A 27891-nucleotide genomic window follows, 5' to 3' on the forward strand; every position below is an offset into this window, starting at 1 on the left:
GTCTGCCCCAAAGGGCTTTTGTGTCTTAACCTCGCCTCTCAGGACTGGTTATGATTGTAGTTCAAAGCTCGTAGTCTGTTGTTTCACTGGCTGGTGGGGCTCACTTTTGAGCTGCTGATAATTGTAGTAGAACAATGATACTTCCTTAGCGTATCTTTGCCTTTTTGGCATTCAAGGATGCTGTGGGGAGGGGGACGGAAGTAGACGTACGTCATTCTGGGGTCCCAGTTGCCCTGGGTTCCCAGGCAAAGCGTCACTGGTGTGCAGCTATAAACTCAGTGCCCCTTTATTGAAGTTCCGCTTCTCCCTGCAATTTTTCTTTCTTGACAGTTTAATTAGACACTTCCCGAGGATTCAGTATTTATAAAACAGTTGTTACATAGAGTACCTGCCCTATGAGGAGTGATTAAAACGCTTAGGGCTGTTTAGCTTGGAAAGAAGGCAGTTAAGAGGAGACATGATGGAGGTCTATAAAATTATGCATGGTATGGAGAGAATGGACAGGGAGAAGCTTTTCTCCCTCTCAATACTAGAACGTGGGGTCATCTGCTGAAGCGGGAGGGTATGAGATTCAAAACAGATAAAAGGAAGTATTTCTTCACACAACACATAGTTAAATTGTAGAACTCGCTGCCCCAGGATGTGGTGATGGCTGCTGCCAACTTGGAAGGCTTTAAGAGGGGAGTTGAAATGTTCATGGAGGAGAGGGCTATTCATGGCTACTAATCAAAATGGATACTAGTCATGATGCATACCTCTCCAAGATCAGAGGAGCATGCCTATCATATTAGGTGCTGTGGAACACAGGCAGGATAATGCTGCTGCAGTTGTCTTGTTTGTGGGCTTCCTAGAGAAACCTGGTTGGCCACTGTGTGAACAGACTGCTGGACTTGATGGATAGGGTTGCCAACCTCCAGGTAATAGCAGAAGATCTTCTGCTATTACATCTGATCTCCAGCCAATAGAGATCAGTTCACCTGTAGAAAATGGCTGCTTTGGCAATTGAACTCTGTGGCATTGAAGTCCCTCCCCTCCCCAATCTTTGCCCTCCTCAGGCTCTGCCCTAAAAACCTCCTGCCGATAATGAAGGGGGACCTGGCAACCCTATTGATGGATCTTGGTCCGATCCAGCATGGCCTTTCTTATATTCTTGTGTTCTTATGTACTTATAAGTACTTCTTTGGGTGGGTGGGGTGGGTGTGCCTTAAGTATCTTTTTTTCCTTTGAAGCAACTGCCATTTTTAAGGGTTTTCTATTATTGTAAAAGTGCAATTACAAAATTATGATAGCAAAACATAAAATTAAACACATAATGGTTGCACAGTGTAAAGCAGTACTCCCATCTCCAAACAATGACTTTAAATTAACGAACTAAGCTAAAAACAAAAGAAGAGGACATTTGAAAAGTCAACAGGTCTGAGAAACTGCAATAACACATTGGTACCGTAATTTTGTTTTAAGGTTTTGCTTTATGTTTTTACATCACCACAAGCCAGGTTGTAAAAAAAGATGGGAGGACAACATAGAAAAACTTGAATGCATTGGTTTGTGAGCAGTATCATCTGGATTCTCCATTAAAATCGAATGAATGGATGCATGCATGCATGCTCACAAACCATGTTTTCATGCATGCATGAAAACAATTCTAAATAGGTAGTGTTAAAAGCACTCTTCATGATTCCATAATTTTTTTTGAGCTGGGCACAAAATTTAGCAACCTGAAATTCTTAGCTGATTTTGGGTTGGGTTTTGGGGGAAGGTTAGAAAAAACAAACAGACAAATTTTTAGTCCTTAAATCTCATTTTGTTGGCAGCAGCAGTCCAACGAATACACTGCAGAAGAGAAGGTGGCAGAGGAAACTATGTCGAACGTTATCCTGGAGGGCATCTTTCTGAAACGCTCTCAGCAGAAGAAAAAGACTTCCCCTCTCAATTTCAAGAAGCGCCTCTTTCTGCTGACGGAGACCAAACTCTCCTACTATGAGTATGACTTTGAGCGTGGGGTGAGTCCCGGAGGAAAGAGAATCAAATGAAGGGACTGGCAGTAGCTAGGGGGTAACAAATTCATGAGGCAGTAGAAAAGAGCAAGACTCCAGTAGCCCCTTAAAGACTAGCAAAATTTCTGGCAGGGTATGAGCTTTTACCACCATGGTGCCTCTGTGTTGGGAAAAACACTTGGAAGGAGAAAAAAATGGGTGGCCACCTTGGGCAGATGCCCAAGTCCCAGATCTTTAAGTTCTTTTCTATTTCCTTGTGAATTCATACCTACAATTACAACCGTGTAAACCATGCAATGGGAGACTCGTGGCACAGAGGGGTCAGCTGCAGTCCTGCAGTCCAAGCTCTGCTCACGGCCTGAGTTCGATCCCGACAGAAGTCGGTTTCAGGTAGCCGGCTCAAGATTGACTCAGCCTTCCATCCTTCCGAGGTCGGTAAAACGAGTACCCAGCTTGCTGGGGGTAAAGTGTAGATGACTGGGGAAGGCGATGGCAAACCACCCCTAAACATAGTCTGCCTAGTAAACATGATGTGGCATCACCCCATGGGTCAGTAATGACTCGGTGCTTGCACAGGGGACTATACCTTTACCTAAACCATGCAAAGCCTGGAAGTGGCAAATGCTGGCTTGTGGCCTGCCTTTCAGTAGCAGCAGTCAAGGTAGTCAGATGTCCTGATCTTCCTAGAGGAGATGCATGCACAGAAGGCGGCGGCTGTGCACACAGCGCATGCGAATGTAGATGTGCATCACGACAGATCCCTTAAGCCCTGTCAAACTTGCCCAGGGTGACTATTGATGCAGGAGGGGATGTGATTTTCATCCTGGGATGCTCAAGACTAGTATTGGATCGAGGCCAGGGGATCTAAAGTGTTCCTGCTTCTCCCTCTTTTAGCGACGAGGAAGTAAGAAGGGGTCGGTGGACATTGAGAAAATCACCTGCGTGGAGACTGTGGTTCCAGAGAACAATCCTCCCCCAGAGCGGCAGGTCCCAGTGAGACATTTTGTGCATCTTTATGACAGCCACTCCGGACATCCCTGCTTAAGTCGATGCATTCTGTTCTTCAGGCCATTCTGTACTGCAGAGTTACCCAATTACATTTGGGGAAGAATAGCAGTCTTGAGGCATGCAGCAGCTGTTTCCACAGGAGTGCTTTGCTCTGTCCTGACTCTCCATCTGGAGCAGATTTTTGCAGAGTAGCCACACCACGTTGTCCTCCGATCGTTCTCCTGTCATCTTCAGTGGATTCTCCTGGTTTGCCCTGATGTTTCCCAGACTTGCTTGGCTCTGACCTCTCCCAAAAGTTTGTAGTTAAATCAGATTTTCCCACCATGTGGATGGGAAAGTGTGGATTTCCATACCTCCCCGTCCATTAGGAGCCATTTCCCTTCAATATGGCCATTTATGCATGGCTGTTACCTTGAGGTCACCCTGCTGAATACTTCCAGGCTTTGCCTTGATTGTGCATGCATTTTCCAACTGTCAAAGGTCACCTTGCTCTCCCCGTGCTTTTCTGCACATATTGTGCGGGTTTTCTGGATGCTGGCTAAACACGAATCCAGAAAACACGGGCAAAATGCACAAAAACTCGAGGGGAGAGCAAGGCAACCTCTGACTGACAGAAAATGTATGCATAATCAAGGCAAAGGTAGTTGGCAGGGTGACCTCGAGGAAAAAGCCATGCATAAATGGCCTATGTTTCACTCCAGTCCCACTGGGCAAACTTACAAGTTGTCATCAAGGTTGCCCTGCCTAGTTCTGAGTGAATTGTTCCCCTGTCTCAAACCCAAGATCTGGAAGAAGACTCTTCTTTAAAAATGTAGCAAAGATTACCCTGGGTTGGGACCAGTTAACTCACAGCATCAGACACCATAAAGTGAAATAAGCTTTATTATAAAGAACATGAAGAAAAAACCAGTATTTGAAAACCAGTATTGTTACAGTGAGGATTCAAAGTACATAAAGACAACAAAGCTAACTTCCTAGATTCACTTACGAAAAGGTTCTCACAGCATGGAAGTTAAATTCTTGAATTCGGCACCACAAAGGCTGAGCAGGAACAATATAAAAATGAATTTTAAAAAATCAATCAATTTACTATACAGTGCACTTAAAAGACTTAATTCATTTTTATATTGTTTCTGCTCAACCTTCGTGGGACCTAATTCGATTTTTGGGTTGGGTTTCCCCCCATTTTGTTTTGGTGTGTTAGGTTCTTGAAGCATTGGCAAATGAAGGCCTTTTATGCAGGGATGTTTCCTGCGGTCGCCCCCGCCAACTGCTTCAGGGCTTCCTTTTGATTATGCATGCCTTTTCCACCAGTCAGAGGTCACCTTGCTCTCCCCACACGTTTTGCCTACATTTTTCAGGTTCTGGCTAAAACAGCATCTGGAAAACTCGGACAACTCGGACAAAACATGAGGGGAGAGCAAGGTGACTTCTGAGGGGCAGAAAAGGCATGCATAATCAAAAGGAAGCCCCGAAGCCTTCAGCGGGGTTAACGCGGGGAAACGTCTCTGCATAAAAGGCCATAATTCAAAGTCAAAATAGATTCAAATGCAAGATAACACTGCAAAGTCAAAATATAGGTGCTGAAGGGAAAGGAAAGGTAAGGGGTGGTAAGGCCTATCAGGATAGTCTACATTTATAGGAAACTTAGGCTGCTGATCTGCTGACTTCCGACAACCTGTCCCCTCCAAACCTTTGCAGTAAGTTAATTAACAGGACTGTTTGGTGCCTGTAAGATGGCCTTGAGCTCCTAATGGTGAGTACTGGGAAGACTTGCTCACCAGTGGCTGACACTGGGAATTCACTGAGCTGAGAACGGGGGGGGGGGACTTTGCAGATGGGATTTTACTCAAAGAAAGCTCATTCACTTGACACATGTACACACAAGTTTCCCCAGAATTTCCCCAATGGGGTGTTCTAGGTTGGGAGGATAGCACTGGGGGATGAGGTTTAAGCCCCCTCTCCTCACAATCCTGATCCAGATTGGGCCCATGGAGTCTTGGGAATCCAGTTTCTACATGGCTTTCCCAGTGTGCATCCATTTTGACAGGCAGACTCACAAATAACGTAATGTAGAACTAGCCCCACAAAATCAACCCCACCATTAACCCCACTCAGAGATGATACGGAAACCATGGGTTTTGAACAATCGCCATCTCTAACTTCTGCCAGTAGGATTCTATGTATGTTCATTCTAGGTATGTTCATTCTGGGAAAAGGAGTGACCAGAATCTCCACATTCTTCTACAACTGTAGGGTTGCCAACCTCCAGGTACTAGCAGGAGATCTCCTGCTATTACAACTGATCTTTAGCCAATAGAGATCAGTCCACCTGGAGAAAATGGCCACTTTGACAATTGGACTCTATGGCACTGAAGCTCCTCCCCTCCCCAAACCCCACCCTCTTCAGGCTCCACCCCCAAAATCTCCTGCCGGTGGCGAAGTGGGACCGGGCAACCCTATATAACTGTGATGGGAATGAAAGTCCAGTGCACTAATTTTCCATCTCTCTTGCACACAGCGAAAAGGAGAAGATTTAAATGAGACGGAACAGATCTCCATCATAGAGCGGTTCCCTTACCCATTTCAGGTGAGCCATGCTTGCCATCAATGCTCCTGTCACTGACATCTGGGCCTTTGGGGCAAGGAGAGAGTGTGATTCCTTGGTTGTGGCCCTAAATGGCACCCCAAAGCCACTCCCTGAAGCACCCACCTCACCCTACTCTACTGTAAAACCAATTGTGTTTACATGTAAAACTTTCTGCTACATGGAACTGATTGAGTGGCCATTTATGCTTGGTAATTAGCAGGCTGAAGTGCCCTGCATATTTTTTTGAGTTTTTCACGCTGAACTGTCATTCAGGAAGTGACTGTGAAGCCGGCGCATACCTGCTTCGCATTTCTTAAGAGCCCCTTTAACGTGACCTTTTGTATTTGCTCCACCCCTGCACCGAAACATTTTCTGAAGGACCATGAAAAATTGCAAATGCGGCTTAGCTATGTAAAGGACCATTGCCAAATGCTATGCAAACGAAGAAGGGAAGGAGCAGGCAAGTGGGTGTGTGTGGAATTTCTCCTTTTGCATCCGGACTGTGACTGGCATTTTAAAGGTCGCATTTTTAAAAAGAGCTTTGATTGAACATCAAAATTGACCCTGCATAAATGGCCAGTGTCTTGAGACAGTAGGGGAAAGGTCTGATTCAGTATACAGTTTCATGTGTTGAGACAGTAGGGGAAAAGTCATGGTAAATGATAAGGGAACCTGGTGAAGTGCTGTGCTCCTGACACTGAGAAACTACCAGATAAGCTATATAGGCACCGAATGTTGAAGTGCCACTTCTTAACATGGAGCAAGGATAAAAGTTGATGCCCCAGTACAATCGGGGCTCAGTCTTTGTGCTTGTTAATGCGGGCTGAGCCGCAGCTGCAATAAAACTGTTTTCTCGACTAACGGTCTCGGGTCTCTCTCCTCCTCAAACCCCCGTTTTCCCGCAACAGTCTCCTGAGAAGGGCTGATCCAGTCCCCAATTACCTTTTCTGCTTAGCAAGGCACAGCTAGAACCCTGTCTGGAACTTCCTTGTACTTCAGACCTGAAATGGGGATCTGGATTGTTTTGTAGGTGATTTGCTTGTGTGACAGAGAGTAATAGTTGATGTAAGTTTTATGTTTTAATGCTAATGCCCTTTAAGACTGTACCATGTGGCATTCGGGGGGGGGATGGCAGTTAGAGATGGCAGGTAGCAGACTAAAAGGGGGAGGAGGGGTTCCTGTCCCCCTCCCACACTGACATCCCAACCCAAACTGGACCCAGTGGACTTGCAAAAATGCTTTCCCTGCAGCCCATGTTTCCCAGACCCAACATGCTAAAATTCATAATGTGTAATTTGGCCCTTATCTGAGGTGGTTTCAAGATAAACATTTCCTGCTGTTGCATCAAAGAACTGTGCCTGTTGTTTTAAGGCATCTGACCTTTTTTTTATAATTCTCAATTTATTAATGTTTTAGTCACAGACCTTAACAATGTTCAGATTAAAACCATACAAAATGTATAACCCACAACACCCAGGGTTACATGAATAAAAAATTTTAAATGTTGCAGACAGCCACATATATACATATTGATTGAATGTTATAGTTCTCCTAAATTATTCTTTCTTTGTCAACTTCGGAGTCTGATTTTCAACAAATTTCTTCCTTAGAAGCTAACATGATATAAAAGGCCACACTAAGCGTGATCTTTGCATTAACGTCTGCCATTAAAAATCTAACTCAGCCCTCAACTGTATCTAAAACAGCTGGGATATATTGGGTTAATTTAAAACGAATGGAGTTGTAAAATGGGCAACTAAACAATATGTGGGAGATCCTCTATTGTACCTGAGGAGCAGGGACATAGCCTTAGGTTATGAGGAATTTTTTTATATCTACCATGGGTGAGGCATCTGACCTTCCTGAACCATTATTGCCCTCTTTTCTGAAACACACACATTAAAAAAAAATTAGTTCCACCCATTTCCACTATTCACACTTTGGAAATCCAAGCATGATCAAAGAACGGTGCCGGTTGTTTGGATGGGAAGAATGAAAAGAACAAACAAACTTGACATAGCATGGGCAATATTCTATGTACAATGCATGTGAGGCATCTTTTTCTTTGTCTATCTGCCTCTTAGGTGTTGTATGATGAAGGACCCCTGTACATCTTCTCGCCAACCGAGGATTTACGGACCCGCTGGGTTCACCAGCTGAAGAAAGGTGAGTTCTAATTACACATTTTGTCTCTCCCTCCCACCCACCCCCCTGGCGCTGCTATTTGGATCCATCCAATCAAATGTGTATTGTGAGTTCTGTGCTGAGAACTTAATCCCAGACTTGTGTGGGAGATGATTCAAATCAGCACCACGGTACACAGGGAGAGGGGGTTTCAGTTTTTCCCCTGTGCCGTTTTTCCAACCTGAAATAGCTAGATTGCTTTGCATCATAAATTTTTACAGGCTAGAACGTTTTCCATAGGCTCTTGCTTCTAGTGAACTTGGATGCGGGTACATCCAGGGTCTCTATGTAGAGGAAGGCAATGGCAAACCACCTCTGTTAGTCTCTTGCCTTGAAAACCCTTCGGGGTCGCCATATGTCGTCTGGGACTTGAAGACACTTTACAGGCAGGGATGTATATGCTCCGTGCATCTGATGAAATGAGCTCTGACTCACAAAACCTCCATAGAGGCAGCAAACCTCTGAAACCCAGTGCTAGGAGGCCACAGGAGAGGGCCTTGATGACCCTCCAGGGTACTTGGTTGGCCACTGAATGAAACAGGATGCTAGGCTAGATGGACCATGGGTCTGAACAACCAGCAAAGCTCTTCTTATGTTCTTAAAGCTCATGTGTGTGTGTTTAAAATGCTGTCAAGTCACACAGCCTACTTTTAGCAACCCCTGGTGGGGTTTTCAAGGCAAGTGATTAAGCAGAGGTGGTTTGCCTGGGGCCGTTTATTCATGGCTGTTTCCTTGTTGTCACCCTGCCGACTACTTTGGGGCTTTGCCTTGATTATGCTTGCCTTTCCCGACCATCAGAGGTTGCTTTGCTCTCTGCACATTTTGCCTGGGATTTCTGGATGCTGGCTAAACACAAATCCAGAATACATGGGCAAAATGCGTGGAAACGTGAGGGGAGAGCCAAGCGACCTCTTGACAGTTGAAAAATGCATGCATAATCAAGGCAAAGCCCCAAAGGTAATTGGCAGGGTTACTTTGAGGAAATAGCCATGCATAAATGGATGCTGCCTTCCTCTGCAGAGTTTTCCTTGAAGGTCTCCCTTCCAAGTACTGACCCAGCTTAGCTTCCAAGATCTGACAAGATTGGCCTATACTATACCATTCCACTTCCCCTTAAAGCTCATACTGGAATGAATTTTATTAGTCTTTCAAGGTACTGTCGGGCTCCAGTGTTGCTGTAAGAGACTAAAGCAGCTGCCCCCTCTGGATTTATTCTGAAGGGTGAAAGCAACATGGGAGAAAGTTCTCAGAGGAGGGTTCTGCAAGAAGGAATTTAGGCCAGTTCCCCCCTGTTGCCTTTCAGTTGGCACAGGATTCTTAGCCATCAGGGCCAAGACTGAGCAAACTGGAGGTTGTAACATTGTTTCTGTCTGTTTAATCTGATTTTATTGAATGTTGTTGAATTATAATCAAATATTTGTTGTTTTTTTTAAGTATGTTGCTATCCTAGCTGAGGATACGTGGTGAATGATTCAGAATACTTGGGGTGAAGTAGGAAGAGAGAGAGAGAGGATTATTGATTCTTATTGTATCCAGTGATGTACAAAACACAACCCTTTGCTCCACTCTTTGCAGCAATCTGCTACAACAGCAACCTGGTGCAGAAATACCACCCTTGCTTCTGGACTGATGGCCTGTACCTCTGCTGCTCCCAGACGGCCAAGCTCGCCATGGGCTGCAAACTTGTGGAGAGCCGGACTGGAAGTAAGAGACCGATGTGATTTCTCTTCATTCTTCCCCCCTAATGCTGGCGATTGGAAGGATTACAACAGCAGCATCCAAAAACAACAGCCACGTTATGCTGTTTAGTGAGATTAATTAATGAATATTGAGAGTGAATAAGAATTATCATTATTGTTATTATTATTATTATGTGTGCTTCATTCATACCCTGCTTTTTCTCCCAATAAGAGCCCCATGGCGCAGAGTGGTAAAGCTGCAGTACTGCAGTCAAAGCTCTGCTCACGACCTGAGTTCGATCCCAACAGAAGTCAGTTTCAGGTAGCCGGCTCAAGGGTGACTCAGCCTTCCATCCTTCCGAGGTCGGTAAAACAAGTACCCAGCTTGCTGGGGGTAAAGTGTCGAGGACTGGGAAAGGCAATGGCAAACCACCCCATAAACATAGTCTGCCTAATCAAATGAGTACCCAGCTTGCTGGGGGTAAAGTGTCGAGGACTGGGGAAGGCAATGGCAAACCATCCCGTAAACATAGTCTGCCTAGTAAATGTCGTGACGTGACGTCACCCCATAGGTCAGTAATGACCAGGGACTTGCACAAGGGACTGCCTTTACCTTTTTCTTCCCAATGGGGACCCAAAATGGCACATCATTCTCCTCCATTTTATCCTCACAACAATCCTGTGAGGTAGGTTAGGTTGAGAGTGGGTGACTGGCCCAAGCTCACCCGGCAAGTTTCCATGGCAGAATGGGCGTTCTAACCTGGGGCTCACAGATCCTAGTCCAACACTCCAAACTGCTACACCATGCTGGCTTTCAATTGTTATATTACCTCTGTTGTGTTTTGTGTTGTGTGACAGAAATGCACAAATGTGCACAAAAGAAGCTGTAAGCTTTCTTAACAACTCTTATGAATGCACCTTGACCAAAAGGCTCTGTTCTCCTGTTACTGAAGGTTTCAGGAATGCCCGTTCTCACCACAAAGCAGAGAAGCCTCTACCACCGACTCCAGAGGAGGACCAGGTCTGGCAAATCTCTTGCAGTGGGTCTGACTGGGTGGGGAAAGCCACAGAGAAAGGGAACTCCCAATATTTGCTGTTTGTATCTTCCCAAAGATGATGAACAAGCCGTTGCCCCCCGAGCCAACCGCCAGCCCCCCATCCAAGATGAAGAAGGTTGTGGCACTCTATGACTACACTCCGATGAACGAACAGGACTTGCAGCTGCAGAAGGGCGAAGAGTACATTGTACTGGAGGAGAGCAATGACTTGTGGTGGAGAGCCCAAAGCCAGAACGGGTAAGAGCCCAGAGCAGAGGATCCCTTGTGCGTTGCTCAGTCATTCTTTTTCCGCATTCAGCTCTGGTTCCAAGCAGTACTAAATGTCGCGCTATATTCCCTGTACAAACCCAGTAGTATCTGTCCTCACAACTTTAAGGTCCTACTGTACACTCAGAAGTGAGGGTCAAAACAGACCGGATGGTGAGAGATCCGTGGCGAGAAGCTTCCCGGCATCTTTTAAAGCACAGCTACAGCTGAACTGGGGCCAGTGTGGATTGGGCCCTGCAGGAAGGGGAGAAGGGATTTAACCTTTCACACGCCATATGGTTTCACAAAACAAAATGGGGCTCCCCGTGTCTTTCAAAGAAAAAAAGATGAGCAAAAGATTTTGTTTATTTAAATGACTTTTAAAGAGGGTCTCTGGTTTCAATTAGTGAAATGGTGCGAGAGAAGAAGGTCAAACCCTCTCTCCACCATGTGGCAGTAATCCAGATTAGCCCTGCATGGCTGTAATTTCCCCCTAAAAGCTTGCTAGAAGTCATGTCTAATAATAATAATTGTCTGTCGTCAAGTCTCAACTCACTCATGGTGACCCCAGACCCATGGGGATTGCAAGGCAAGAGTTGACTGAGGTAGTTTCCATTGCCTTCTTCCCTGTAGCAGTCCTAGTCTCCCTGATGGTCTCCCATCCAAGTATTAACCTTGGCCAACCCTGGTTAGCTTCCAAGCTTTTACAAGATCAGGCTAGGGTGGGCTGTTAGGCTGCTAAGTCATGTCTACTAGTTGGAATAAATGTCTTGCTCTGCTAAGGTTATGTATCTCTCTACAATTTTGTTTTTGCTGTTTGATTTTACAGCTTGTTCTCTGGCCATGTCATTCCTAAACCAATTGTTAATTGTCAGTACTTAGGAATTTGGCAGGGGAAGGGGGAATTAAGTGGTAAGCTGCAGTACTGCAGTCCAAGCTCTGCTCACGACCTGAGTTCGATCCCGATGGAAGTTGGTTTCAGGTAGCCGGCTCAAGGTTGACTCAGCCTTCCATCCTTCCGAGGTCGGTGAAATGAGTACCCAGCTTGCTGGGGGTAAAGGGAAGATGACTGGGGAAGGCAATGGCAAACCACCCAGTAAAGAAAGTCTGCCTAGTAAACGTCGGGATATGACGTCACCCCATGGGTCAGGAATGACCCGGTGCTTGCACAGGGGACCTTTACCTTTTTTTTCACTTTGTAGGGAAAGTCACTCTCGTTTTTTTTAAATTTAATTTTTGTTTATTATTATTGCTGTATTACTACTACCACTAATCCTACTACTACTACATATTATGAAAATACAATGATTTTTTAAAAATGAGAGTGTCTTTGACTGCACAGCAAAAGCAGTTTTGATTCCCTCTCCAAAAATAAAAACGGATCATTCAGCAACTAAGCAGGGAATAATCAATTAAGCTAAAAGAAGCAGAGAATGGGGGAAAGATTAAAGGAACAGCTAAAAGAAAGGAAACCACAACAGAACTTTGTTGATCCACCTGTGGATGCTTACACTATAGCTGCATTATTGACAAAATGTTCATGTATCAGATCTGCAAAAAGACAGAAACATAGAAATCACTATAATGCAACAGGTTGCCAATACCATTGTCTGGATTCTCTGTTCGAACTGAGTGAATGTATCATGTCAGTTTCAGACTCAGCGGCTATCCTGGAAGTAGCCAGTGCCAGGAAGTCCCATTTCTCTCCCCACACTTCCTTTGTGCTTACAAGCACGTTATTTGCTCACACTTGCATGACAGTCACAGATGCCACTGTGATTTCCCTTCCTTGTAATCCCCCCACATACTTGTGCGAACCTCATCTTGAACCACTTCAGTGCTTTGGTATCCTGAGTCAGTTGACTTTCCGGTAAGCTGCATTTCCTTCTTCCCGTGGAGTTGGAACCACATTCAAGAGCTTCTTCAGATTTCTTGCCGTTGCTCCACTTCTCTTTCTCCTACCTAGCATCATCTCTGAACAGAGAGTGCTATGCATCCTAAACAGACTACAGTTCCCAGGATTCTTTGGGGGAAGCCATGCTAGTTTAACTGCTGTAATGTTGATATGTAGTGTAGATGTGCCAAGAGTTCTACAGTTGGTCAACTCTGCTTTACCTTCATCCTTCTTCTTGGGTTTCCGTCTGTTTCTCAGAGAGTGGCTTATAGTCTTTTCCTTCCTCTTCACAGGGAAGAAGGTTATATTCCTAGCAATTATGTCACCGAAGCAAGAGATTCCCTGGAGATGTTTGAGTGAGTGTTCTCAAAACTTCATTTCTAAGAACAGAACTATTGGCAACCATGTGTTTGTTTTTCTAGGAAGGGGGAATCACAGTCATATTATCAGTGGTGCATAATGCTTTCCCCATCTGCCAAATCTCACTTTCAAATGTGCCCCCAATCAGGTCATTTTAAATTGCCTTTTCCCTCTCAACCAGGATGTTTAACCAGAAGCTCAATGGGGGGAGGCATGATTTGGAGAGGAATTTGCAGGGGAGAATTGGTGGGGTTTGGAAGGATTAAGCATCCATCCCTTCCTCCCTTTCATTCTCTCCTACAGACGCCACTCCGTCCCCACATTTTCATTTCTTTGACAAATGTGCATTTGAGAACAAGGCTCCCAAGCATAATTTCTTCGGACCAAACCTGTAATGTGGATCCCCTCCCCACATATCCCTTAATAGTTTTGCCAACCTCCAAGTGGGTCCTGGAGTTCTCCTGGAATGACAACTGATCTCCAGACTATAGAGATCATCTCCCCCTGGAACAAATGGCAGCTTTGAAGAGCAGATATACCTTAGATTCTAGGTGAAAATCCCCACCTCCACAGGCACCAACCCCAAATTTCCAGGAGTTTCCCAGGCCAGAATTGGCAACTCTACATCCCATACAAGCCTCATCATGATAACTGGCTTGCACCATAGGTAGGGTTGGAAAATACCTGGGGATTTGGGGGCGGAGCCTGAGGAGGGCGGGGTTTGGAGAGGGGAGAGACTTCAATGCCACAGAGTCCAATTGCCAAAGTGGCCATTTTCTCCAAGGCAGCTGATCTCTCTCGCCTGGAGATCAGTTGTAATAGCGGGAGATCTCCAGCCACCACCTGGAGGTTGGCAACCCTAACCATAGGCCTGGCCTTTGGACACTGGTAAAGCGGGCCCATTTTCTTTCCCCTGCTTGTGTCCAGTTGGGAACACGTTTGCAGAAACTTATGTGTAATTGTGCCCTAGCTGACTGGGGGAAACATTTAGCTTCATTTAAACCCTCCATCCCAGTCTTTTAACTTCCAGTGTCTTAGCCCCCTCTTCCATAGCCTCTTTCATAGGGATTTTTCCTTGACATGCATGATGTCGTGTTCTAGGTGGTATTTGAAAAATATAACCCGAAGGCAGGCAGAGCAGCTGCTGAAGAAAGAGGTGAGTATATGATTCCTCATATTCATTCATTCCTTCATTCTTTTTTTCCTGAATGGTGATTTTTTTCCCTCCAAAATAGCGAGATGCATGTCTAGTTTCTACAGACCAACACGGCTACCCGCTCTGAAACTTTTTCCAAATCGATCTCTATTCAAAAGCCACTCATGCATGCTGATGGTTAAGTGCCACGATGGAACTTAACTACCATCACTGTTTGGGGAGGGGCAAATACTGACTTTGATGGACCTAGGGTCTGGTTCAGTATAAGGCAACTTCATGTGTTCATGTGGCTTAGTGGTAGAGCAGCTGCTTTGCAAGCAGAAAGTCCCAAGTTCAACCCCCGGCGTCTCCAGTTAAGAGGAAAAGATGGGGTGTGTGTAAGACCTCAACCTGAGACCCTGGAGAGCTGCTGCCAGTTGGGATAGACAGAACTGACCTTGATAAACCATTGGTCTGACTCAATAGAAGGAAACTATATGGAACAGGGCCTTTATAGCGGTACTCCCACTTGCCAGGGCCATTCCTTTCTGAGAGATCCACTTGACCGCTCCTCTCTTTCCTTGTGAAACTGGTGGGCACGATCCTGTGAGAAGTTCTATGACGTAAGCCCCTTTCACATCTGTTATCATGCATGACATGAATTCATTGTTGTGTGATGCTTGCCTAGAAGAACTTTAAGAGGAAGAGATGGAACCTCCTGTTGTTGATGACTTTAGTGAGCTTCAGAGTGTGAAATATCAAAGGGGATGTTTAATGGTTGGTGTGTGTGTGTGTGTGTTGCGGTCAACTCGCTTCCAACTCATGGTAACTCTATGAATTGGTGTCCTCCAAAACATCCTATCATTATCAGCCTTTCTCAGGTCTTGCAAACTGAATGCCACCGCTTCCTTTATAGAGTCAATCCATCTCATGTTGGGCCTTTCTCTTTTCCTGCTGACTTTTCCTGGCATTATTGTCTTGGTGTAGTGGTTAAGAGTAGTGGTTTGGAGCGGTGGACTCTGATCTGGAGGTTTGATTCCCCACTCCTCCACATGAGTGGCGGACTCTAATCTGGTGAACCGGGTTGGTTTCCCCACTCCTCCACATGAAGCCAGCTGGGTGATCTAGGGCTACTCACAGCTCTCTCTCACAATCTCTGGTGATTGTAAACCAGTTTGATTCTTCCTTAAGTGATAGAGAAAGTTGGCATATAAAAACCAACTCTTCTTCTTCTCCAGGGACTCTTGTCTCATAATGTGACCAAAAGTATGATAGCCTCAGTTTAGTCATTTTAGCTTCTAGGGACATTTCAGGCTTGCTTTGTTCTAGAACCTACTTCTTTGTGTTGGTGTGTACACTGGCATTCTTTGGATGTTTGATAGGTATTTTATTTATTGTGATGTTTGGATATGGTTTTATATGGAATCTTTTTGGAGCTGTAGGAGTGAATATTGAGGGTTTATATTTCATGTTGCCAGCTGGAAAAATATTTTCATGTCCCTTTAACAGACACTTAAGGGATGTTATTTACCAGGTGGTGCTATTTACCTCCACGCCATGAAAAGCTTCCTCTGCCCATTTCCACACACTAAGGGACAGGACATTTTTCTCTGGGCCAGCTGGGCAACCCTATCTATATGCAGTAATGAAATAAATTAATTCAGACCAAATGGCTTAGGGAAGGAACTGAGTTTGTTTTTTGAAATGTGATGCTTTGAATTTTTTTATTGCAATAAAATTTTGTCAGAAATTATACGAACACAACACCCCTCAGGACCTTTGGCACAGTCATAGGAAGGACTTGTATGCATGCATCACTGAAGGTTGGAAACACATTGCTTTTGCAGATCCTGGGCGCATAGGGCAATGTGATCTAGCTGGAGTTGGCACCAGCCACTCTGCAGTTTTCCCCAGCCTCCCGTGAACCTGCCTCGCCATTATTCTAGCTAGTTCAATACTGTCTGCTCCCGCAGACGCTCTCCTGGCAGAGAAAGCTCTTTTGCTATTCCCAATACTTGAGATTCCCTTAATTAGGAATGCCAAGAATTGAACCTGGGACCGTCTTCACGCAGAGCACAACACTGAGCTGTAACCCCTCCACACTTCATTGTATCTTCCAACGGGAATTTTTGAAGGCTAGTATATGGTATCGCATTCCCACCCTGGGTCTGTGTGTTCCCACACGTGTGCTGCATGTTCACCTGGATGTAAAAGCGTGTTTCCTCTTCGTGCCCCAAGATATGAAACCCAGCCTCTCAGTAACCAGCACCTTGGGGTACGCTGGTAAGGCTGCCTTTAAGCCAGTACAAAGGGCAGAGCTTCTAACTACCTTAGTCCCTCCCACCTTGGGTGCATTCCCTTAGCACGTATGAGTGGTCTTGGCATGTGGGTGGGATTTCAGACACAGTCCACTTTCTTAAACAGGAAAGAAGCTTTATTACTAAAGATTAATCTAGAGCACTTACATGGAAATAGCCATGACAGATAAGAGATATAGATCTAAGGAAATAAAAGGAAAACGTATATCTAACTTAAGTTAAATTATGTGAGTTATCTTCAGATGGAGCAAACACATTCCCCCAGTCACAGCATCTGGGCGTGTTTGAACCCAGAACAAAGGAAAGATTCACCTTTTAACACTTCTGTTGGTTTAGCTGAAAACCTCCCTCCCCCAATCCAGAGTTAGGAATCCTGCCCCACATGGGGGCTGCTCTGCTCTCTGCCAATGGGCCTCTTCGCATGTAGCTCTCTTCCTGGTTGCATTTTATCATGCACATCCATCAGATTCCCTTGGCAGGTAGGCCAAATGGCTGGGTTTCCTGCTGACCCAGGGCTCCTGTTTTTCCTCTGCCTCCTCCCCCATGGGAAAATAAACAGTTTGCCATGGGTTCAGGACCCCCCCCCCCCTAACATATGGGAATCTCACTCCTCATTTTTTTACAAAGCCACTCCCTGTGAAATGTTAGTGGTGTCCTCTGCTTTTACATTTCAGGGCAAAGATGGAGGTTTCATTGTCCGAGATTCCACTAGCAAGACCGGAAAATACACCGTCTCTGTTTTTGCGAAGTCAGCGGGGTAAGTGTGGCCTGTTGTGGGGGAAATGGATGAAACCCTACAGCATACTAGTCCTCAGTAAAAGTCCACCCCGAAGAGCAGCTCAGGGTCCCAGAATGGTTTTGAAAGTGAATCGTGTAGTTGTTGTAGCTTCAGTTGCTATCTTTTTCAGTTTACTGCTCCCCCCCCTTTTTTTTTGTAGGCTGGAAATATTGACAAGGTTTGCTTCAGTTATCAGTTTCTCTGCCTAAATTCCAGTTGTCCCAATCACTGGGCAGGTGGTGGTATTTGACTCTCCACTCAGTCCTTCTCCTGAGTGGGACCAGTGGTCCAATCCTGAGTGGGACCATTTAGTCCAATTTCCTGCCCCAAATGCCCCAGAAAGCCCATAGTACGTAGACAGAGTCCAAAGTACCCACCTGGCATTCAGACCTCTGAATGTAGAGGCCACAGTGACCTGTCATTGGCTAATAACTACTGATGGCCCTGCCATCTAGGCTAGCAGCCATTGCTACACCCTGTGGCAGTAAGTTCCACAAGCTAATTATGTATTGTGGCCATACAGCTCTGGCAGCCACCTTGAGACATCCCCAGTTTTCTGAGGTGTGACAGCTGCCCAAGGTGGTTGGTCTGATGCCATCTCCTCACACTGCTCCTGCACATGGCACACTATATCTTTATGCTTAGTGTTGCCAACCTCCAGGTGGTGGCTGGAGATCTCCTGCTGTTAAAATTGATCTCTGGGCGACAGAGATCAGTTCCCCTGGAGAAAATGGCCACTTTGGAATGTGAACTCTATGGTATTACACCCCATTGATGTCTCTCCCCTCCCCAAACCCTGCCCTCCTCAGGCTCCACCCCCAAAATCTCCAAGTATTTCCCAACCCAGAGCTGGCAACCCTACTTTGTGCAGAATCCTTAACCCTTAATCCTGTTAGGCACCCTTGCCTTCCCCTGCCCTCTCTTCTGTGTCACCAATCTTTGATTCCCTGGACAGGGAACCCCAGGGGACGATCCGCCATTACGTCGTGTGCTCCACGCCCCAGAACCAGTATTTCCTGGCAGAGAAGCACCTCTTCAACACCATCCCGGAGCTCATTAACTATCATCAACACAACTCGGCGGGTGAGGAAAAATAGGTTAATGGACAAAGATAATTGCAGAGTGCCGTAATGAAAAGGGGCGGGAAGCATATACAAACAGCTGCCAAAGACCCAAGGAGGTGCTCTACCCCAGAGGTGTAAAACATATAGCCCGCAGGCCGGATCCAGCCCTTAAGCCAGCTGAGCCCACCCACCCCTCCAGTCCTGATCTGGGCTGGCGAGGCATGGCCCGGCCAGACCAAGTGACACTTATGTCATATCCAGCCTTCGTAACAAATGAGTTTGACACCCCTGTTCTAACCAGCTGTGTCTTATTTTTAGCACCAGGTGGGACAGGAATTCCTGAAATCAGTATGACGGGATACATTCCGGTTGCAGTCAAAGGGCCTAGTTCATGCTGTTCAACTACAAATAGAAAACTGGTTTGGCAAAGTTAAAAGTGTGGCCGAATGAATGGTTGTTGTCCAGAACGAGACCAAGGGTGGCTTGAATCCAAAACCTTCAACGAGGCAGGGAGTTATGATCCACAGGCTCAAATGATAAAGCTTCTCCTGGGCTCACCACCTCAAGCTGCAAGAGAAAGTCGGCAACTGTGGATGCTCCCTCTGCCAAAAAGCACTGGCCCTTGCCTGTAGAAATCTAGCATGCCAGGGAGAAAAAAAATCAGCCTAGCTTTCTCTCTGGCATGCCATTTTTCTATATGCGTGGAGTATTTTAATGGAGCAATACTGAAATCTACAAAGTCCCCCCTGCAGCCTGGAGTTATATAGTCCAGGTAAAGTATTGCCCTTAGTTGGGCCATAGTCATACATCAGAACTGTCCGAATGCTGCAGTTTTGTGGGCACACAGAAACAAAGGACAGGATCACCAGGTATTGGGTGCTGTTTGCTGAGAACCTCAGCTGACCTTTTTAAAACTAAGTTTCTAGCCCTTATGGCTATGAAAATATACTTCGGTGTGTATGAGCAATGCCCACAGAAACTTCCAGACAGCTGATAGGTTTTTTTGGTGGGGGGGAGCTTAAGCGCCCTATGTAGCTCTTCCCTTGAACAGAAAAACCTGCATAATTATGCAAAGTTGTAAAAATTGCAGCATGCACTAGGTAAAAAACTGGGGGTTAATTATGCACGTTTTTCTCAATGTACTTTGTTTCAACTAGTCACAGGTTTGGCTATCTTGGCCCTGAATTCTGACATTGATGTTTTTAGTGTGGGGTATATGATAAGACCAGTAGATGTCTGCTTTGCATCAATATAAATGCATAGTATCAAAAAACCCCAATAAATATACTTTTGTTTTTGGTGCAAAACAGGGCTTATTTCCAGACTGAAGTACGCGGTTTCGTCCAAACAAAAAATGGCTCCTTCCACAGCAGGACTTGGATACGGTAATAGCACAGCTTCCTTCATTTTGGATAGATCCCCCAGTCTTCCTTCCCTGCAGTGGAAGCTGGGTATAGGACTGACGAGCTGCTCCCATGAGCAAAACTTGCCCCAGGACAGAAAAAGCTGTGAAGACCCTCCAGATTGCTGCCCCTTTCCCTGGATATGGTCTCCCCACCCCAAAACAGTGTGTCTGTGTTGGTCCTAGGTGCGTGGGAGATTGATCCGAAAGACCTGACATTCCTGAAGGAGCTGGGGGTGGGGCAGTTCGGAGTGGTGAAGCACGGAAAGTGGAAAGGCCGGTACGACGTGGCGATCAAGATGATCAAGGAAGGCTGCATGTCGGAGGATGCGTTCATCGATGAGGCCAAAGTCATGATGTGAGCGGTGCCTGATTCTCTTCCCCCTTTGGAATCTGCCCCTTATGGCAAGAGTAGGCTCCCAGCATGCATTGCTGCCAGCAGCACACCGGACCCTTTTGTGTGGCACCCAGGGCCGAATCTCCATCCAAGCAGGCCTTGGCACTAGCAGCGCTGCTGGGGCCAGAGTTGCAGCAGAAGGCCATTGGCATGTAGGGTTGCCAGCTCCGGGTTGGGAAATACCTGGAGATTTTGGGGGGGGGCGGAGCCTGAGGAGGGTGGGGTTTGGGGAGGGACTTCAATGCCATAGAATCCAGTTGCCAAAGCGGCCATTTTCTCCAGGAGAACTGATTTCTGTCGCCTGGAGATCAGTTGTAATAGCGGGAGATCTCCAGCCACCACCTGGAGGTTGACAACCCTATTGGCATGGCTTATGCCCATCAGCGCAACCCAAACCTGCGCAGCTGCCAGCTGAGTCCAATGTGAATCCTTTGAGATGCTGGCAGTGCCACTAGGGCTTGGCTCACTCCAACATGTGACGACAATCCTTGTAATCTCCCCCACATTTCCTTTGCTGGCACACCAGCATCTTCATAGAGAGATGCTGCATGTTTTTTTCAGCACTTGGACCAAAAAAGTTGTCTATCCTTGCCTTTGAGGGTTTTTTTCTGCTAGAGCAGTGGTTCCCAACCTTTTTTTGACCAGGAACCACTAGGACTTTTTTGTTCGGTGCAGGGACCCAAAGGTTCAAAATAAAAATTCCGAAAATTTGAAAATAAACTTTAATCATAACTGTTAGTTAAACATTAAACTTAGAATATTTGAATATATATTTTTATAATAGAGAACTTTTAATTGAAAATATTAATTTATTATGGGTTTATAACTTTGTTTCGTGGACCTTAATTTAGTTCTCGCGGACCCCTGGGGGTCCACGGACCCCTGGTTGGGAACCAGTGTGCTAGAGAGAAGCAAAAGGCCACCCTCTCTCCACTGCCCAGAGGCAGGATCAACCGCCCTTCAGAACCTCCTCAAACCCAATTATTAAATCCAGAGCAATCGCTACAGGTACTACCACTAGAACTACCACAGAGAGCCAGCGTGATGTAATGGTTAAGAGCAGTGGTTTGGAGCGGTGGACTCTGATCTGGAGAACCGGGTTTGATTCCCCACTCCTCCACATGAGCGGCGGAGGCTAATCTGGCGAACTGGATTTGTTCCCCCGCTCTTACACATGAAGCCAGCTGGGTGACCTTGGGCTAGTTACAGCTCTCTCAGCCTCACCTACCTCACAAGGTGTCTGTTGTGGGTAGGGGAAGGGAAGGTGATTGTAAGCCGGTTTGATTCTTCCTTAAGTGGTACATAGAAAAACCAACTCTTCTTCTTCTTCATGCAAAGAGGAAGGCGCTTGGGTCCCACTGTCAGAGGCCTCCATTTTGGAGCGCCAGTATTTGATGCTTACAGCTCCTCTGCTCTTTATAGTATAAAATTCTCATTTATGCTCTTCAGGAACCTTTCTCACGAGAAGCTAGTGCAGCTGTTTGGGGTGTGCACCAAGGAACGACCCATCATGATCGTCACAGAGTACTTGGCCTTAGGCTGCCTCTTGACCTACCTGCGGGACCCTCGTCGATCTTTCCAGAGCTCTGAGCTTCTAGAGATGTGCAAGGACGTCTGTGAAGCCATGGAGTACCTGGAATCCAAGCAGTTCCTGCACAGAGACCTGGTAAGCCCTTTGAGACAGATGCTTTCCCAACATGGCCTTGTTCTCAATGAAATAACAACGCTCTGGCTCATTCAACAAGTTAATTCTATTCACCAGTGTACACTTTCAAAACAAGCACCAGCACAATGACTGTCTGTAAGGCACAGCTCATACAATCTTAAAGCTGAACTCTCCCAATTATAATTTTTCTGCCTTATTTAGTAGGAGTTAGAAACTGTTGACGCAAGATTGTTGTATTTTGCAGATGAATGTGCAGACTTCTGCTTGTAGAAAAGTCACTATTAAATACTTTTATTTCTTTGAATAATGACACTGGGAGAAAACAGCCAAATTGGATCAGCGAGCTGTTTCCCAAGAAACCCACGGAGGGTTCATGCTTCATCAGTTCTCCACCAGCCACAATAGTTTAACAAAATATACCGGAGCGCATAGTAGCATACTCTCAGAGTTCCGTGCAGTGACGATTAATTAAAATCGACTCTGCCCTGTGGGGCTGTAATGTGGCTCCCCGGAAAGCCTCTTCTCGTTTTTTTTCTTCCCGTCAACAGGCTGCTCGCAACTGTTTGGTGCATCAACAAGGGTCTATCAAAGTATCTGATTTTGGCCTCTCCAGGTCAGTTTGCATTCATGCATCTCTCTCTCTCTCTCTCTCTCTCTCTCTCTCTCTCTCTCTCTCTGTGTGTGTGTGTGTGTGTGTGTGTGTGTCTGTGGGGGGGAATTGGGTTGTTTACAGATGCAGTCCTAAGCAGACGTTTAACCTAAGCCTGTTGATGGAGGCAGGCAATGGCAAAACCACCTCTGAAGGTCCCATGCCTTGAAAACCCTACGGGGCCTCCGGAAGTCAGCTGTGACTTGACAGCAAAAAACAAAAACAAAAAAAACCCCGTTGACATCAATGGACTTAGAAGGGAGTTTAGGGTTGTACTTGTCACTCTCTGCCCCCCCCCGCCTTTTCTTTCTCTCCCTGTTTTTGCTTTGTTCTTTTCCATCATTTCACTCGTCCTGCTTCCCTCTCGCTCCACCTCTGTTACTGCCATTTGTTTTCATACATTTGCAGCCTGTTATGTCTGAATGGCAGAGGATTACGGTAATCTCATCCTCAGATTTGGCTTCTTGAGTTTGAGAAGGATTCATTCGGTAATCAGGGATGCAGTTGAAAACCAGAGAGAGAGAAATCAGAAAGACCCATCTATCCATTTGGGATTGTTCTTGCAATTTTTAACAACTGGGGTTCATTTTGTGGCTGCGCCCACCACACTGTGACAGAATTCCAAAGGTGCTTGCAGACTCAAAAAGGATGAAGATCCCTACCTTAGCCACTCAGTTGAAACATATCTAATCTGAAAAAAAAATTGGGGTATGACTGCCCCTCCCTTTTTGATAATTGTTCTTCTTTCAGTTCCTTCCAGATTACCCCATCTGTCCTTCAATGGTTATGCAGTATTTTTTGGGGAAAGGGAGGCATGTTGCATCTGCTTTCTCGGTGACCCAAATGGTATTAAGTGAAACTTACATTGGAATATCCAGAGCTTTGCCTTGATAATATCTACCTCCCCTCCCCAATATTCCTAACAGCTGGACAGAGATTCACCAGGTGAAGCTGTCTCCATTACTGCCCTTGAGAGTTTCTGCCCATTTTACATTTGATACAGGCTCAGGAGCCCTGCTAGGCAAAAAGAGGCAACCCTACAGAAAGTGACCCCATTCTTACAGAGGAGGTGAACTGGTATCAGAACGGTAGCACTTATCTCCCTTCACAGAGAAAACCAGATGTGAGAAAGATTCCACACTAGCTTTTTCTATGGGAACTTTTTCATATGGAGCTGAATTTCATGATGAGAGTCCCTACTTCTAGACTGGTAGGTCCCACTCACAGGTTGTACCACCTCACTGAGAACTAGTCCAAAGTGACCAAGCATGACTCACATCTGTCCACAGATACGTCTTGGATGATGACTACATCAGCTCCATGGGCTCCAAATTTCCAGTCCGCTGGTCCCCTCCAGAGGTTCTTCTGTACAGCAAGTTCAGCAGCAAATCGGATGTCTGGGCTTTTGGTGAGTCACCTGTCTATAAAGGGGAAACTTTACCCCCCTTTGGAGGTCTTTGAACAGCTTGGGTAGACCCCAACCAGGCTTTGACCGCCCAATGGTTATCTCAGAGTGGCCCTCAGACTAAAACGTTTGGATGCTCTTGATCAAAATGTTACAGTTTACTCATTTTAAAAATCTGGGTTGGTTGTTGTTACCTTATTTTCCCTTGGAAATGTAATGATGATCCTGGTGATTGGTTCTGTCTCTAGTGTTACAGATTAATATGCTCTGTTTTGGCTTCACAATAAAATATTCATCTGAAATATGGCTGTGATCACTTTATGCCTGTCTGTGGTTCACTCACAGAATTTGCCTGCCTCACAGGGTTGTTGCGAGGATAAAATGGAGGAGAGGAGAATGATGTAAGCCACTTTAGGTTCCTCATTGGGGAGAAAGGGGGGTATAAATGAAGTAAATAAATAGAAGAAGAGTTGGTTTTTATATGCCAATTTTCTCTACCTTTTAAGGAAGAATCCAACCTGCTTACAATCTTCTTCCCTTCCTCTCCCCACAACAGACACCTTGTGAAGTAGGTGGGGCTGAGAGAGTTCGGAAAGAACTGTGACTAGCCCAAGGTCACCCAGCTGGCTTTATGTGTAGGAGTGGGGAAAACAACCCGGTTCACCAGATTAGAGCCCGCCATCAATGTGGAGGAGTGGGGAACAAACCCGGCTCTCCAGATTAGAGTCCACTACTCTTAACCACTACGCCATGCCGGCTCTCTTATAAATAAGAATGGGCACAATCCAGGACTGGGAAGAACCTGCTCCAGTAAGATATATATATTTTTTTTTACCAAGTCCTGTTACGCTGCTTCTCTCTGATTTCACAGGTGTTCTAATGTGGGAAGTTTATACTTTGGGGAAGATGCCCTACGAGAGGTTTACCAACAGTGAAACAACGGAACATGTGACCAAAGGGCTGCGTCTCTATCGCCCCCAGATGGCTTCTGACAGAGTCTACAGCATCATGTACAGCTGCTGGCATGAGGTAAGGCTTCCTGTCACCGCCACCATCCCAGCCTTCAGACTGACTAAACTGACTGTTCTGAATCTCTAGATTAAGCCAAATGGTGGTCCTGAATTAGAATTTCAGAAGTATGGTACGCTGTTAGAGCTTGTGTGCATGTACTGATAATATCACAGCTGACTTATGGTGACCCTGTAGGGTTTTCAAGGCAAGAGACATTCATACGTGGTTTGCTCACTTATGCCTGCCTCGCGCCATGACCCTGGTATTCCTTGGAGGTCTCCATCCAAATACTAATCGGGGCCAACCCTGCTTAGCTTCTAAGACCTGACAAGATCAGGCTAGCCTGGGCTATCCGTGTCAGGGCTAGAGCGATTAGGCCCAACATATTCTGGAAGTACCCAGTATTTTAGCGCTGCTGAACGAAAGGGGGATGATGACCATATCTGTGCCTGGATGGGAGGCTGTTGAGAGCCCCCTCTGGGCTTTCTAAAGGAAAAGTGGAACAGAAGTATCATCTCAGCCAGTCACAAAGAGCAAATTAATTCTGAATATTAAAAAAATATATATAAAACTCTTCCAAACACATCTCTCTGCCTCTCCTTCTGTGTCAGGATGCTGTCTCCATTTACATCAAGTTCAAGATTCTAGTCCTCACTTTTAAAGCTTTCGACTTTTCTGACTATATCTATATCCTCATCTCCTTTAACCTTCAATGGTAACAGTTGCAGTCTTCAGAGTTCTCTGGGCATTGCACTATAAGCCAGTGCCATCTGCCTTTGACCAATGGATATTCATTGAACAACTATAACTGCTCGGTACCAATGAGATGTCAATTGAAAACTCATGGCATGCAGGCAACCCTTTAACATTTAACAAATGTATCCCAATGACCCTAGAGTTCCTATTCTGATGTCTACACAGTTTCTTCTAAGCAACCAACCAACTACTTAGCCTAAGGCCATCGTGTGTGACAATAGAGCAGCTGAACCAATGACAGCTTGAGGGGCTGTAACATCTCAGAGCCCTGCTGTGACATCATAGTGGATTAACCAATGGAAGCAAGAGAGGCATGACAGCCAGAGAGGCCAGAGGGTATAGGGCAATTAGAAGAGAGGCAGTGCCTTATACAGAGGCAGACCATTGGTCTGCCTAGCCCAAGCTTGTCTGACCTACTTGGCAACAGTTCTTCAGAGCAATAAGCAGAAGGGTTTCCCAGCCCTGCTGCTATCTCTGATCCTTTAAGTGGAGCCCTTGGGGATGGAATCTGAGCCCTTATTACATGCAAAGCATGTGATCTGTTACTGAGTTATGAACTTCCCCACAAAAAATCATTGGCACTTGTAATACACTGGCAGAGTGCCAACATGACACAGGGCACAAGGTGTTGGTCTCATGCCAGGAAGCCCTAGTCAGCTATAAAGCTCGTTGAATGACCTTGGGCCAGTCACTTAAGTATCAACCTAGCCTACTTCCCAAGGTTATTGTTGGTGGGGAAAACCCTATATGCAGTTCTTCAGAGAGAAAAATGCAGAGATGGGGTGCCAGGTTAAAATCCGGAACATCTGGGCACCTCCCCCAATATGCCCTTCTATTCATCTGGTCCAGTCTGCAGTAACCCATTCCAATAAGTTCTGCTTATGGAGCCCTTATCTTTAAACAAGAGCTAGTGTAGTGGGGTGGTTATGGGATTGCCCTGATTCAACTCTTGTCTCTGCCATAAACTTGCTAGGTGGCCAGGCAAGCCCCTCTTTCAGTGTCCGCACCCCATCTGCAATATGGGGATAAAAATACTTGGCCTACCTTACAAGAGTCAAAAAGGGCAAGAGTCCAGTAGCACCTTAAAGACTAACAAAAATATTTTCTGGTAGGGTATGAGCTTTCGTGAGCCACAGCTCACTTCTTCAGATACAGCTAGAATGTGAATCCATCTGTCTTTAAGTAGAGGATATCACACCTAATCCCATCAAGCCTGCTATTCACATTTACATACTGTTCCTCTACTTAAAGACCGATGGATTCACATTCTAGCTGTATCTGAAGAAGTGAGCTGTGGCTCACGAAAGCTCATACCCTACCAGAAAATATTTTTGTTAGTCTTTAAGGTGCTACTGGACTCTTGCCCTTTTTGACTACTTCAAACAGACTAACACGGCTGCCCACTGTGAATTACCTTACAAGAAGGTTGGTTTTTATATGCCGACTTTCTCTACCACTTAAGGCAGAATCAAACCGGCTTACAATCACCTTCCCTTCCCCTCCCCACAACAGACACCCTGTGAGGTAGGTGAGGCTGAGAGAGCTGTGACTTGCCCAAGGCCGCCCAGGTGGCTTCGTGTGTAGGAGTGGGGAAACAAATCTAGTTCACCAGATTAGCGTCCACCACTCATGTGGAGGAGTGGGGTATCAAACCCGGTTCTCTGGATCAGACTCCACCGCTCCAAACCTCTGCTGTTAACCACTACACCATGCTGGCTCTCAAGGTAGGGATAACAGGGACAGCAGCAAGATAATGTATACGAAACACTTTGGTCAACTGAAAGTTGTATGAACATACTGTCATTATTATTAATGTCCTTGTTCCTCTTTTGAATGCTTGTTTTACACTCATCTATGCAAGCTTTTCTTGCATTCTTTTTCTCCAGAAAGCTGAGGAACGCCCCACCTTCCAAGTCATCCTGGGAAACATTTTGGATTTAGCAAACGAAGACCCCTGAACAGCCTCCAGCATCACAAGGGAGTGCATTATTGTTTGTTTGGGCCTGTCTGTTTGCTGACGAATTCCTGTACAGACACCGGATGGATGCATCTGTGGGAATGCATCATGCCCCCACTTGACCCCAAAGACAGAACCTAACTGGATCCACCAAACAATACAGATTCAATTTTTCTGCCTCTGTGTAATAATTGGATTGTTCCTGAAGCCACCAAATGCTAGAGGACAGATGAGTTATGGCAGCAAATGTTGGTCAGGAACCCCCCTTGGCGGAGGCAAATTCCTTTCAATCCAGTGTCAAAAAGAACGGATCTCTCCCTATAATCTCGAATGACAT

At 45.8% G+C, this 27891-nt stretch overlaps 2 protein-coding genes across 3 annotated transcripts in view; one reads left to right on the top strand and one right to left on the bottom strand.

The window, feature by feature from the left end:
- RPL36A (ribosomal protein L36a) overlaps positions 1–27891 on the bottom strand; it is a 102482-nt gene that overhangs the window by 8693 nt on the left and 65898 nt on the right. The window lies entirely within an intron of this gene.
- On the top strand, positions 1833–27574 carry BTK (Bruton tyrosine kinase). 2 transcript variants are annotated; one of them, XM_056859747.1, is made up of 18 exons: positions 1833–2003; positions 2892–2990; positions 5527–5595; positions 7680–7761; positions 9355–9483; positions 10412–10479; positions 10572–10753; positions 12950–13012; positions 14118–14172; positions 17144–17226; positions 18203–18330; positions 19622–19696; positions 19900–20071; positions 21560–21776; positions 22325–22389; positions 23715–23833; positions 24702–24859; positions 27484–27574. In XM_056859747.1, exons 1-18 carry the CDS (start codon positions 1863–1865, stop codon positions 27553–27555), a joined length of 1977 nt encoding a protein of 658 aa, XP_056715725.1. In that variant the 5' UTR covers positions 1833–1862; the 3' UTR covers positions 27556–27574. The 2 variants fall into 2 exon arrangements, with proteins under 2 accessions (XP_056715725.1, XP_056715724.1); XM_056859746.1 differs by lacking the exons at positions 19622–19696; positions 19900–20071; positions 21560–21776 and having other exon boundaries at positions 18203–18266.

This window comes from Euleptes europaea, chromosome 13 (genome assembly GCF_029931775.1).
Source record: "Euleptes europaea isolate rEulEur1 chromosome 13, rEulEur1.hap1, whole genome shotgun sequence".
Classification (NCBI taxonomy): domain Eukaryota; kingdom Metazoa; phylum Chordata; class Lepidosauria; order Squamata; family Sphaerodactylidae; genus Euleptes; species Euleptes europaea.

Excerpts from the sequence above, each read along its gene's own strand:
- BTK (XM_056859747.1), top strand. The coding sequence starts at position 1,863 with ATGTCGAACGTTATCCTGGAGGGCATCTTTCTGAAACGCTCTCAGCAG. Across the intron at positions 22,390-23,714 it reads TCTGATTTTGGCCTCTCCAG|ATACGTCTTGGATGATGACT; the intron begins GTCAGTTTGCAT and ends ATCTGTCCACAG. Across the intron at positions 24,860-27,483 it reads TGTACAGCTGCTGGCATGAG|AAAGCTGAGGAACGCCCCAC; the intron begins GTAAGGCTTCCT and ends CTTTTTCTCCAG.